Source organism: Prinia subflava, chromosome 13 (genome assembly GCF_021018805.1).
Source record: "Prinia subflava isolate CZ2003 ecotype Zambia chromosome 13, Cam_Psub_1.2, whole genome shotgun sequence".
In the NCBI taxonomy this organism is placed as follows: Eukaryota; Metazoa; Chordata; class Aves; order Passeriformes; family Cisticolidae; genus Prinia; species Prinia subflava.
Window position 1 is genome coordinate 7,986,278 of NC_086259.1, and position 14,278 is coordinate 8,000,555.

A 14,278-nucleotide genomic window follows, 5' to 3' on the forward strand; every position below is an offset into this window, starting at 1 on the left:
AAAGTTTAAGCATTTAACTGATTGGGGGGCAGTTGACACACTGTAGTCACTTTTTTCTTCTCTTTTCATAGAAAGGAAATTACTGGCTTGCTTTGTAGAAATTCTGTACAAAGTGGGTTGTGCTAGAACAGAGTCATAGAAATAGTTTTGAATACTGCTGGGCTTTTGTGTAAAAAGCTCTAATTTGTCTGAAAAAACAGTGTAAAAACAAATGTTGTGTGTGTTTCTCCGTACCTTTTTTCCCTTATTTTGTCTTGTGCATGCTGTAACATGCACATCATGTGCATGCACAACTTGTGCAGGTTGTTCACACCTTGATTTGTTCCTGAAAATATATTTAGAAACTGGAAGAAATATAGATATTGTTAACAACGTTTTTATTTTTCCTTTTTCCAGTTAAATCAACATTGCTGCTCCATCAAAGCCCAACCACAGGTCTGTTCCCTACCAAGACTTTTGGGAATAACCAAAAGGCAAAAGTCCATGACAGCCTTTACTGTGCTGCCTGTGCCTGGGCATTGGCCCTTGCTTACAGGTGAATAACTTCTACACTCATGTCTCTGCCAGGTTGCATTCCCTCTCTTATTCAGTTCCCCGGGAAAGTTTTAAAAGAGGAAGCTTTATCAAAAATAAATTTGTAAACCCATAATGAATGGTGCATTTCCAAATCTCAGTAGAAGTGTTTATGAAGGTGCTAGGTTAAAAATGTCACTCTACTTTTGGTAAGTAAATATGTTTTCATAGAACATAAATGATACCAGTATTTGTTACAGTGGAATTAATGCATGCTACTAAAAATAGAGATTCTTCTGCCAAATTATACTCAGGGGATACTTTTAAATCTAGTAGGAGAGTTCAGGACATTGGCAGGCTTATTGCTGGTACTGGGAATCATTTACTTGCAAGAGATGGGATATTATAATATCAGGAAGGATTTTTTTAATTCTTAAATTTTGAAAGAGGAATGCTTGTATAAGTTGGCAGACAAAACCCCTTTTATAATTTTTATTATTTTTAATGAGAAAGGATGACTAGGGCTGTAAATATGTAGATATGAGCGAGGGCAGCACTATGCAACAGCGTTAGTTAAATACTTAATATTCCAAAGCATGAATATCTCCTTTTTTCTTCCCCCCACTAATGCATTTGCAATTTGTTTTATGAGTTATCTCTCTCACCCAGGCGCATTGATGATGACAAGGGAAGGACCCACGAGCTGGAGCATTCTGCCATAAAGTGCATGAGAGGAATTCTCTACTGCTACATGCGCCAGGCCGATAAGGTAAGACTGCGCTGCGGACACAGCGCTCGCCTCACGCCAAGGGATTCATTAAACTGGGAAAACAATCCTAAATACAGATCAAAATCACAGTGCTAGGGTGCCCCAGCTCAAACAGCTGCTTCTTTGTTGTCAGGTCACATCGTTTTAGGGAGTAGAAGCTGTGAGCATTTTGGGAACGAAAGTGCAGGGTACACTCAAAACTTCTTTGTGTTCATTTTGCAGTTATTCATCCCATTTAAATATTACAGCATCAGTATTTGGGGGGGTTATGTCTTTCTAGTGACTAAATGGAAAGATGTAGAACTACTTTTTGTTAAGGCTGGAGAGTTTTCCTTGCAGTGTTATCTTGGCTATTGTGTTTGCAGTTGTTCTCCTTACCTAGGTGATCATTTTGATTGTTTTGCTTGGTTTCTTTAGCAGACATTTTCCAGCAGTATTTTACTTAATGACATAATTTCAGAAGGGCACACATTTCCAGAATGAGTAAGGAAACAGAGTAGTCTACTTATGTTGCAACACAGTTGATTTATTCAGCCTGGAATTCTCTCATGCATACACTCTGAATATTTAGGCCTTCTTATTAAAATTTGGTGTGGTGGATAAATTTTGCATAGTGGTTAGCAGCAGATTTAGAAGTAGTTAAATACATGTATTCCATGTGGTTATTTGAAGTTTCAGGTCACTGACTTTTAACTGTACTATTAGAAATATTTCCATGTAAGCCCATAGCTTCCCTCACAGCTGAGCACACAAACTGAAATGGGGAGTCCACAGGTACGTGGTATCAGTAACAATAATAATAAGCAGGTATTGTATTGCCACTTGTATTTATGCTGACCTATCTTTTTGAGAGGGGTTGGATTGTTTCTTGAGAGTCTCGTACCTTTAAATAATCTTGACCTAAATTGATCTTGTTACATTTGAGCTGTGGCTTTTCTCTTTGATGTGCAGTTGTTTTGAGGATGGGGAGTGCCAGAAATGAATAATGAGCATTAAATTACCAGAGGTGTCCCACTGCTGGCACACTGGTTGTCCAGTTTTGCCTTATTTACTACAGATGCTTTTCTTTTCCTACAGTGTACTAATAAACAGTTCCTGGTGTCTAACAGACAGAAGTCAAGCTGGACTTTATTCTGAGAGACTGTGTAGGGCCTCATGTAGAAGGAAAATATTTTTTAATAGTATGAACTATATTGTGCCCAAGACATGACCTGAGCAAATGCTGCTGCTTGTAGCAAAAATGCAGATGTTGTGCTCTGTTACCAATGAACATATAAGTCATGACCTGAAGTGTATTTATTGCATTTGTGGAGTAGACTCCACAATATAGTGTGCAACTTGTTTGCTTGTTCTAAGGCACATGCTGTGTTTTGTTGGTAGAGAAGAAAATCTTATGAAGGTTGTGGTATTGAAAATACCGTGAAATGTGGATCAGGTGCTGGCGGTGATGGTTAGAAAATTTTAAAATTTGTTGGAGAGCAAGGCATGACTTTAAGAGTCATGGAGTTATCTTGGTTTCATTTAATTACCAGCTATAAAGTAATTGTTTTGAAAAGACACTTGATTATAAGATTTACATGGTGGTCAAATCAAGAAATTTTTTAGTTTGGTAGTAATACCAATAGTAATAATAATTTAAATAAGGTATATGGTGAATTGTAATTGCCAGACATACTGAAATTATTTTATTTATGTTTTGCCCTTCATTCGCCTTTAGGTTCAGAAATTTAAACAAGACCCCAAACCATCTGCATGTCTGCATTCTGTGTTCAATGCACACACTGGAGATGAGGTCTTCTCCCATAAGGAGTATGGTCACCTTCAGGTAACACATCCATATTGATGGAAATACATGTTTGGCTGATTTTTTTAATAATATTGTCTTCATTCTTCCATAATGCTGCTGTCTGAGTTTGTTAGAGTTGTGTTAGATGTGCTGTATGTGGTAAAACTGAATTGCCTTTTGCATCTTACGCTGAAAAACACAAAGTGTTTTGAAACATAACTGAATGGTAGGTTTTGCTCAGAAAGTACTGAAATAACTGTGAGATTGTAGAGGTAGATGGTTGGTTGCTTACAACGTTGCTTCTTTTTGAGACCAACAGATGGCTGTCAATAAATAATCTTGGCAAAAAAATGCTGTGGTCAGTAAAGTGAAAGATTTAGTGTAATCTTAGGGTGAATATTTAATTTCCCATAATTTTGAGCAATTTTCATTCGTTAAGGTACACTGACAACAGTTAGGAATTGTTGTTTACTGCTCTGCACAGTGGTTCCTAGTCAGACTCATTGCATAACTGATTGTTTTATTTTCTCTCATTTTCCAGAGTTTTAATCTTTACTCTTTTCATTTTCCCTTCTCTTTACTTTCAGAGCCACCTTTCATGACCTTGTTATTTTGCGTTCCATAAGTCTGCACACACTTTTTAGCTCAGAAATTGCTAGTGAAATTATTCAGAACTGACACAGTAGGTTGATGATTGTTTCATTTCATGGTGACAGCATTACTTAAATAGTTTGTACAGTAAATGTGTTGGATTCAGAAAATGTGTGTTCTGGGGAAAATGCTTTATGGAGTTATCTTAAGTTAGCATTTTGGACTATGTAAAATTTCCAGAAAAGGCACATGTTTTATTTATAGGAGAAGACAATTTGGGGACCTGGGGAGCACTGTATGACAGTTTAAAGTCTGTTTTTTGTGGCAGCTCAACCCTTCCCATAAACATAAATGCACATTCCCATCTGTCATCTGCATACCTCAAAAATTAGAGGGTTTTTACCTCTGTGGAGACAAGAGTACAAAGTAACTGAGAGAGCTCAGCTGGGAAAAATTGAATATATTATATAACCTTTATTCCTCTACTAGGTGCTTTTCAGTTTGTATTAAGACAATGGAGTCATTTGTCTTTAAATATTTATGGATTTTTAGAAACTGGACCTAATTTTCAATCTGCTGTGTTCCAGAAAAGAATCCACTATTTTTGTTCTAGATGGTTTCTTTAAATTTCATATAATGTGATTGGTGTTTATACCTCATACTGTGATAAACTTAGTTTCTCTATTGAAGTTCTCAAGTATGGGAAAGTTCTGTAATAAAAACCAAACCAGCAGTTTCCTTTGATTCCTCAGTGAGTTGACATTATGATGGTCATCTGTACAGCTGCTAAAGGTGATTTCTGTTAACAATAAATGCTGTGTATAGGTGCAAAAAAATACAGTTTTTCACATATATGGTCATATCTGAATGATATAATTCTTCTCCTGTCAGCTGATAATGCCAAAATCTCCACCAAGGCTGAGGTGATTTGCTTTCTAGGTGTGCTGTGCACTGTTCAATATCCTGCTTGCCTTTCTGATAACCTGCTTGCTGGTGAGTTGTCATATACGTAACCATGAAAACAGCTTGTGACCAGAGTGATTACCCGTGGGTCAAAGCAGTGTGCCCAAGGGAGAACATCTTCTAGCACAGTTTGAGATTAAAAAATCAGAATTCTAGAGGACAATGCTTGTTTGTGCCATCTTTTCCTATTGATTGTTTCCACATCATTAGATCCAGGATTTTTGAAGAAGCAGAAGTGTGTTATAGTGGGACCATCTTTGTTAGTGACTTATACCACATTTATTTAGTTTCCATGACTCCAATAAGCATACAGTTAATTATTGTTTCCTTTCTGTGTTTAATTACTGCAGATCAATGCTGTGTCATTATTTCTCCTCTATTTGGTTGAGATGATCTCTTCGGGGCTTCAGATTATCTACAACACAGATGAGGTACAAATCGATTTCCTGTCCTAAAACATGCTTCAAATTGTTTGTGTTTTTTCTGGTTTTTATTTCATTACCAACTGTGAAGTAGTTGTCCTGAAAATACAGGTATTCTATGCTTTGAGTGGAACTTAGAAAAAGTAATGGAATGAATAGTGAAATAATAGCTAAAAGTGTTAGATGTGCAAAGAGTAAATGTAACATGACTTGAAAGTTTTATAGTTCTCTATTTCTGATAGCTGCAAGGTCAAGAATTAAGAGGTCTGTTAGGATAATTAACTTCTACTGACATTGTTCTCACTTTTCACATTATTTTAAACTCAGTGCATCCTGTCCAATGAAAATGCAATATAATAAATAATGGGGTTAATTTTCAGGGAAGCTATGAACCTATGGGTGTTAAGGAGTTTTGCTGTATCTTTAATTGAAAATAAAAGAATTTTATATCGTAGTAAGAGATGTTTGTAGGGAGTGTTAACTGTTCTGTAAATAAGATAATAATAGCCTTGGCTTGAGTACAAGTCATGTCAGGACAACCTGCTGGCCTGCTCTAAAATGAGGTTATGTTTTGGAACCGGAATGGAAAACACAGATGTATATACTTTTTTAATTCTCTTTTTCTCCAGTTTTCTTAATCTGGATTTGTTTGAATTTACTCTGATCTGTTCGATACTTGCTGCTGTATTGCCTTAAAAAGCTTAAATGTGCTTGCATTACTACTATTAAAGAAAAGAGAGATTTTCCAGTAATAGTGAATTTGCATTATTTTTCTAGAACATATGTCTTCAGTAATCTTTTTTTTAATATAATTAGAAAACTAAATGCTGCAACATGTCTTATTTATTTCTTAGTTAAATCATATGATAGGTCTATATTATTTCCTCTAAACTGCCTTTATATCTGTGAGGAGGCAAACATATATAATTAAGTATTTAATTAGCTTGATATATAATTTATGTTATCCTCTAGATGTTTGCATTTAATTACAGATTCTGCAGAAAAAGTGCACGTTTATAGACTCCAGTCAGTGGATATTCTCCACTTCCTCGCCAGGATGTTGTTTTCGTAGCAGCTGTCCCCTGTAAATCTCTGCACTATGGAGATTCCTGTTGGGTTTTTTTACCACAGCCTGGCACGTTCTGTTGGGCTCTGTGTGGGTTCAGCAATTGTCTGAATCTGTTAACACCACATGATGATCAGGTGTCCAAGGCTTCCCGTGTGTCTGGAGGATGTGGCAGTGTCACTGTGGCACCTGCTGCCCAGACCCACAGCTGGCTGTCCCCCCCAGTGCCCCATGGCAGGCTGGCTTCAGCCTTCCCCTCAGAGGAGTGGCGCTGGGTGCAGGGCGCTGGGTGCAGGGCGCTGGATGCTGGGCTCAGGGCGCTGGGTGCAGGGCGCTGGGTGCAGGGTGCTGGGTGCAGGGCGCTGGGTGCAGGGTGCTGGACTCAGGGTATTGGCTGCTGGGTGCTGGACTCAGGGCTCTGAGTACTGGGTGCAAGGTGCTGAATGCTGGGCTTAGGGCGCTGGCTACTGGGTGCTGGGCACAGGATGCAGGGTGCTGGGCTCAGGGTGCTGGGTGCAGGGTGCTGGGTGCAGGGTGCTGGATGCTGGGCTCAGGGTGCTGGGTGCAGGGTGCAGGATGCTGGGCTCAGGGCTCTGAGTGCAGGGTGCTGGGCTCAGGGCTCTGAGTGCAGGGTGCAGGATGCTGGGCTCAGGGCTCTGGGTGCAGGGTGCAGGGTGCTGGGCTCAGGGCTCTGAGTGCAGGGTGCAGGGTGCTGGGCTCAGGGCTCTGAGTGCAGGGTGCTGGGTGCTGGGCTCAGGGTGCTGGGTGCAGGGTGCAGGGTGCTGGGCTCAGGGCTCTGAGTGCAGGGTGCAGGATGCTGGGCTCAGGGCTCTGGGTGCAGGGTGCAGGGTGCTGGGCTCAGGGCTCTGAGTGCAGGGTGCTGGGCTCAGGGTGCTGGGTGCAGGGTGCAGGATGCTGGGCTCAGGGTACTGGGTGCAGGGTGCAGGATGCTGGGCTCAGGGCACTGGCTGCAGGGTGCTGGGTGTTGGCAGATGGGCGTTGTTTGGCATCCCGGCTGTGGGAATGTTTGTGCACAGAGCTCTTGGCTTTAGAGGCAATGCTGCCTCTCCATGGCAGGCATGGCAGCTGTCACTGAGTTACCCTCTGCTCTCAGCTGTTGGCAGAGGAAAAACTGATTTAATTGCATCTTTGCATCCCTAGCAAAGACAACAGTGTATGGCTGTGTGAGCGTCTGAATTGGAGCAGTTAGCCACACATTACCCAGCACCATGAATATTTGCAGGCATCCATGCTGGGTGTGGGCTCTTTATTACACTTCCATCTCCACATGCTCAGCTTTGGATACATAACCTTAAAAAACAACCCATAATTTCTGTAAGTGCCATAACATTGATCTTGTTATGGCATTTACATGCCTGCAATATGAATAATTTGTTCTCTGAAGATTTTGGTTTACAACTGGCTATTTCGTGACCTTTTTGCTGTTTGGAAACCCTAGTTAGTGTCATAAAATGTCTATAATTGACCATTATTTTGTGTGTTCCAAACATCATCACTGGCAAAAAGAAATCAGTAAGGTTATATGTTTCTATGTGGTACTATTTGCTTCTTCATACAAATTTCAGTTATTGATAGACTTGGGAAAAGCCACACTCTTAATCCCTGGGAGCTCTGGCTTCATTCATAGAAAGTTCATTTTAATACAAGCAAATGTTAAATTACAGGGATGAATATACTGGACATGGCTGAAGAGTGGGACAGGGTTTTCCTGAAAGTAGTAACTCTGAGAAGGTCTAGTGTGCAGATAATTGTACACCTCATAGTGAAACTTTAGCAGAGACAAATGAAGAGAGACAAGTATATCAAGAATTATAATATTGGTGGTGGTCTGGTATTAGCTTAAAAAGTGTATCTGAAATAGTAAATTTTTAAAATGTAAAGAAAAAGAGAGGTATACAGGCAAATACCTTTCAGTAAAAGACTGGGGTTTTGTTACATAGCATGATGAAGAAAAAAACACCAAACCACTTCTGGTAGCAAAGGGAATCCTTCTCTGTAGTTCCCCAATATGGTTGTGTTTATAGCCATTGCAATATTTTCTTTTCCACAGTCCCCTAGAATAATTTGGATGGGAGGGGTTGAAATCCCTGCTTTGGAGGTGAATCAGTGAAGTCTTGTGTTTGTGGTTAAATTTTCTCTGAGCTCCAATCTGTGGACTCTTTAAAGTGAACTATAAAACTTGTGCTCAATTTCGTTTTTCTACAGTCAAGCAACTCTTAAGTGCCTCTTTCAACAGTGTAAATCAGAAAAAATTATCTACTTAGATAAGTCCCCAGCTATAGTTGAATACACCTTAAATACCTTAAAATACTCTTCAGTACCTTGGTATTCAGTTGAAATGTGTTGGTCCAAGAAAAGATTTTAATTATAATAAATTGGTTTAGAGTTTTATTTGTGTTTATAAAGGAGTGTGTTTGAATCTGCATAAATATGTATTATCTGGAGCTAATTTAATAAAACTTTGGCATATCAATTCTCTTAAAATGAATTAAGAAAAAGCACCAAGACTAATTTTGTTTTGGTTTCTGATGTTGCTAGGATAAATTTGTTTGAAAAGATCAAAATATCACCTTTTTGGAGCTCATCAAATATGTGTCTTGAATATGAAATCATTTTTATCCGTGCCTTTGTTGGAACTTTTGCACAAATTCACACTGGCACCTCGTTTGGGACAGCTCTTAACATATTGTGATTAAGAACTGGTTTTAAAGAGAATATTTGAACTTGGGAACATCATTCTTTGGCTTCAGACAGAAAAGGATGGAAAGAACAGTTTCAAGGAATAGCAACTTTGTCTTTTGGAAAAAACAGAAAAACTTTCTGCTTTCATTTTCCTTCAGTCACTTTTCTTTCCTGTAGGTGTCCTTTATCCAGAATCTTGTGTTTTGTGTGGAGAGAGCCTATCGTGTGCCAGATTTTGGTGTCTGGGAAAGAGGCAGCAAATACAACAATGGCAGTCCAGAGCTGCACTCAAGGTAGGTGAGCAAATGGAGCTCTTTTAGTCAAAGCAAGTAAATGAATGAAAAGAATTCATAGGGTGAGCTAAAAATAATAATGCATGAAAATACTGTTTGAACTAAATTAGGTTCTCTAAAGACTGAGGGATGTATTTTGGGAAAATGTGAAGATAATTTCATCATGATATGCATGGTGAAATAACCACATGGATGCTTAGCTGTTTGAGTATTCAAATTCCAATAATTACGTGCAGCTGCATGCATATAATTCTGAAATTTGTGTTCAGAACAGCTCAGGGTCTTGAGGCATGTGCGCTGGGGTTGGAATGAGATTCACAAAACTGGTTAGGAATATCTTGCTTTTTAGATTTACTTGTCTCCACCATGGTGGGCAGAAGATGCTGGACACTGGAGAGCAGCTTAGTCCCAAGCTCTTTTCCAAGTTGTTCTGATGCTGCAGGTTCTGAGCCCTGCCAGGGTCAGGGAGCAGTTCTGGTGGCATTTTAATGCTGGAGTTGTCCTGCTCACCTCAGAAGAGTTGCTCATGTGCTATCTGTCTTGAAGGATCAAATCTGTAATCTGTCACCTTGATTTTTCTAGTGTTACTATTATTTTCTCACTTTTTCACTTGTGAGGTTTTAATAATCATATAAGTGGCTATAGCTTGGCTGTATTAGTGGTTTTAAAACATTGTTGACCATCCTAATTATCAAGGGCTTGCAAAGAATGTATGTTTCTTCCAGTCTTCAATATTGTCAAAGAAATCTGTGTTCTCAATTTAGAATTGTTATTTTTTTTAGTCCACATGCAGACATGTATACTTTAACCTAAAGATACAGTAACATGTCCTTGCAGCAGAACTCTTAATTTAGGGTTTTTTTCAGGGCTTTTATAGAACCTTTGTATCAATATGAGAGCTAAAAAAATCCAAGTTGTTATACAATCTGCTTTATTACTCTGCTAGTTTTCTTTTCTCCTGTTGTGTCTGTAAAATTGTCAAATGCCAGACCCCATGAACATTCACATAGAGAATCAAATGCTTCTTTCCACATCTCACCTTGTAGAAATGTGCAAAAGGAGCAGCTGTGTCTCCTGTTGTTTGTAGCGTTCTGGTTATTCAGTATGCGAATTTCCTCCAGAGAAAACTGAGCATCTTTTAAACAGATGGAAATGGGCATGTGGTTTTGTCTCAATCTAGACTGACGTTTATAGGTTGGTTTTTCTAAGGGTAAAGTTTTGTGAGATGGACTGGGCCAATCTAACAGCTCATTGAGCTAGCACAAAGGGGAGCACAGAGCTTGGTCCTAATTTAAGAAGTAGACTTTGGTCATCAGAAACAAGTATTGCCCCTATTTATCTTGCTTTGTGTACATGTGGATACTCTGCTTCACTGTAGAAAGCTGGTAGGCAATTTCCCTGGTTCCCATAAATCAGGAAAAATGGAAGGGGAACATGCATCAGAGGACATATTTAGATATTATTGAGGAAAGCCCTGGGTACACTGAAATATTCTTTATACTTTGTGTTCCAATGGTATCTACCAAAGAGAGCTATAAAACCCCTTTTGTTTTAAATTGATGAAGCAATTACGAGTATCAGGTCTACTCACAAATGATGTATGTGTGTCTCCTGTGATTATGGACCCCAAAGTGCTCTCTCCAGGGTCAGTGTTAAGGATGGTGCACTCCTGACACTTAAAGCCTCTGCTGGAAGTCTCCATACAGGCTGTGTTTGCTTTCAGAATGAGTAGGTAAATCTTGTCTTTTATTGAAAGAGACTTTCTGTTCAAAAAAGATACTATACAGTTGGAAGTCTGAAAAATAGCAGTGCATTATGGCCTGTGTTAAAAGATGCAGATGTTTTAAGCTTTCACAGTCTCGGAATTCTCTTAGTGCAGCTCCAAACGCTTCTGATAAATGATAAATAGCAGAACACTCTGTGGAGCACATCTTCACTGATGTATGCAAATTGATGTCTTTTAGTGGTTCAAAGGCAAGATTTGTAACAGCTTTTATTGTAGTGTGATCCCTCCCCATACGGCTGAACTTCACAAAATTAATTTGTCCTGGCACTGTTTGATCAAGCCGCTCTGCAGGCATCTGCTGAGTGGCTGTGCAAGGTGCTCTGACACCTCCCATATGCACTGGGAGAATTAGGAAATTGCCAGAGAGCAGCAGCCTCATATTCCAAATGTGGAGCTGCAGAGCCTTGGCATTGCTGTTCTCTGGACTGTATAGCACATTGCTATAGTGCTCTCCTTCCTTGTTCTAGTTTGGCTTATATAGTTACAAAATTATTACTGATGTAGAAATTTTTTCTTGTTTGCTTATTTTTCTCTGTGGTGCTTGATGTGCCAGTTGAAATGCACAGCACTCGGATAGAGGGAAGAAATTGAGCAGGAGGAGAATTAAGGGTAGATATACTTGAAGGTGTATTTTGATTTACATTTGCTAAAAATATGCAGATTTTAGTGTTTGCCCTCGGGTATTTTATTGAGAGGATGAATACAAAATTAAAAAATAGTGAGAATTATGAATGTTGTTTAAAGTGCGTTTACTAAATCTCTTTTAGCAAGATGGAAGTGGTTTCTCTGGGTTAGTCTCATCTTCCCCTGGCCTAAATATGGCTCAAGGTCAAATGTTACCCATGGCATTCTGATTGCAAGGCTGCTCTTGATAATCCTTGACACGTTAAAATAGTTGGCGTCTCCAGTAAAGTCCAAGGATTGCACCTGGTGAGGTTCAGTGGGGACATGAAAAAGAAACCTTTTCATTTGAAGCACAGAGAAGGAAAGAACAGGATGCTCAAAACTGGGTCTCCATCCTTGGAGGTTTGGGAGACTTGTCTAGGATAGGCCGTGGTTTACTTCAATTGATCTTGGTTATGATATTGGGCTTCAGGTGAGGTTTGTGTTGGGCTAGATCAGTTCCTTATGTCCCTTCTGGCCAATGACTTAATGATCCTGTGAAATTTTCTGAGGAATAGTTTACGAGGGTTTGGGTGAGGTTTTGTTTTGGACCCATCTCCAAGTAAGCACCTTTTTCTCCAGAGAGAGTCCCACAGGTCACTACAGTCTGTTCATAGTGGCTTAATGAGTGGAGGAAGGAACACATTTATTAAAATACATTTTGCCATTCATTCATTCTATTAAGACACTCCATTTCTTTTGTTACTAAATTGTAGGGTATGAGGAATGTATTTTCTATACAAAGGCACAAGCATAATGTTTATTACAGAACCTCTTTAGCAATTTGCCCAACAGGAAGGCATTAATCAGTGGGAATGAAATGAATGTGAAGTGTGGTCACAGTGTTGAAGTGCACCGTGCTGTGTGATTGTTCACTCTTGTAAAGACACACTTGATGCAAAGGCTGTTCACAGACTTCTTTTTTCTTTTAAAGTGACTTGCCCTTGTCATTTACCCGTAAAACTTGATAATCTAAGTAGCACTTGTGTGTGTTCTGAAAGGAGTGATTGACAATGTTGGGATGTTTCTATGGACACTGGCAAGTAATTGTGAGAGTAGTGAAGTCTCCAGGGGCTTTCAATAATTAGAGAAAAATACTGATGAATTGCAGTAAATTATTAAATTAGTCCTATTGTAGAATAATAACTGTGTCTGCAAAGTAGAGATGATTTCAAGGACGCAATATAAGTATGCACTGAATTTCTTTCAAGCAATATCATCCTATTTTGTAGACAGATTGAGTAGTTTTATGTTATCTGAATTCCAACTGAACATTTATTACTTCTCTACCTTTTATCAGTAACTTTTCTCTCACTCTGAAAATCTATCATGTTGATATTAGGACTGTTACTTGAAAGGGATGTATGAGAATCTAACATGTAATAAATACAGCCTCCAGTGTACAGGATTTCTCTGATTTTTATCTTCTGTATATGCAGTTTGATAATAATACTGAATTCCACTGAAAAGTTCTGTCCTGAGTCATCATGCTAATTTATTTGATCAATGGCTAGGCGATAATTAGAATAGAGCAATTTTTAGAACAATTGCCCTTTTTTTTTAGGTACTTGAAACAAAGCCAGAAAAATAATTACATTCCCAGCTCTTCTGAGTTCAGTTTATTTCTTCATCTCATTCTCCAACTCTAAAAGCTTTCAGCATCAGAAGACACCAAGCAGAGGCAGCTGCTCAGGGCAGGCTGTGGTTAAGCTGGTCAGCTTTCTCTTGTTGAACAATTAGAAGTGAAACCCAGGAGTATTATTTCTGGCAGTGTTTCAGAAAGGAACATGGGGGTTTATAAATTATAAAGTATGTAACCAGTCTAAAGAATTTCTAATATTAGAACCAACACAGGTAAACTAATACTTAAAAAAACAAGTTCTGTAACTGCATTGAATTGTTTTCATTATCTTCAGTATTTTCTTTGTAATCATAATTAGACTCCATATTTAAAATATGGATTTGTTAGTAATCATTTCAAACTTTGTATTTTACGTTAAGAGATAGTAAAAATCACTTTATTTAGAGTAAGACAAAATGTTTGCTTCCATCCCAGAGGGCTGCATGCAGTATAGAAAAATAAAGATTGAAGCACAGTCCCTGTTTGCAGATTTCTACCAATTTAATTGTTGTAAATTTTTTAGTGAGGGGCTGGATGATGAAGTTTGTCAACAGAGTCACAACTCCTCTTACATAGCAGTGGGGAACTGTTAGTTATATTTATTATAACTCAGTGTTTCATTGATCAGCTTTATAAACCAAATAAAGCATTTGTTTCCCGGGATGCTCTGAGTGTTTTAGCAGATTGCCTAAGAGAATGTAAAAGGTGTTTGCTTAGTGAGCTGGACCTCGGGAGTATTTGCAGGGCTGCCCTTGTCTGTCACACTGAGGCAGCAGAGCAAAGGCCTTTCCCTACCTGAGTGTTTGCATTCCAGAACTGGCAGAGAGCTGGGACTGCTGCACTTGCTTTGTGAGCTCTGGCACTGCTGGGAAATAGCTCATGTAACATTCTACTTTTAGCTGCGCTGTGACTGGAATGTCTGGAATTTTGGAATCAACATGTAAAAAAAGTGGTGTTTCATGTGTATGTTAATGCTGTAGTCCCTTACTGCAGTTGAATGGGCATAAGTAAAGTTGGCTTATCTATAATTGTGTTCTTTAAATCTGAGAAAAAGAGAGGAGTGAAACTGGAAGGATAAGAACACTTCGTCACTTTTTTTTTT

The 14,278-nt window shown here is 38.9% G+C and overlaps 1 protein-coding gene across 4 annotated transcripts in view; it reads left to right on the forward strand.

Annotated features, from left to right (window-relative positions):
* The window catches only part of PHKB (phosphorylase kinase regulatory subunit beta), a 71,165-nt gene that overhangs the window by 10,095 nt on the left and 46,792 nt on the right, over positions 1-14,278 (forward strand). For all 4 annotated transcript variants that reach the window (XM_063410654.1, XM_063410655.1, XM_063410656.1 and 1 more), the window contains 5 exons: positions 397-535; positions 1,183-1,282; positions 3,000-3,107; positions 4,973-5,053; positions 8,991-9,106. In XM_063410654.1, coding sequence (XP_063266724.1) covers positions 397-535; positions 1,183-1,282; positions 3,000-3,107; positions 4,973-5,053; positions 8,991-9,106 — 544 coding nt within the window. The remainder of the gene's footprint in view (positions 1-396; positions 536-1,182; positions 1,283-2,999; positions 3,108-4,972; positions 5,054-8,990; positions 9,107-14,278) is intronic.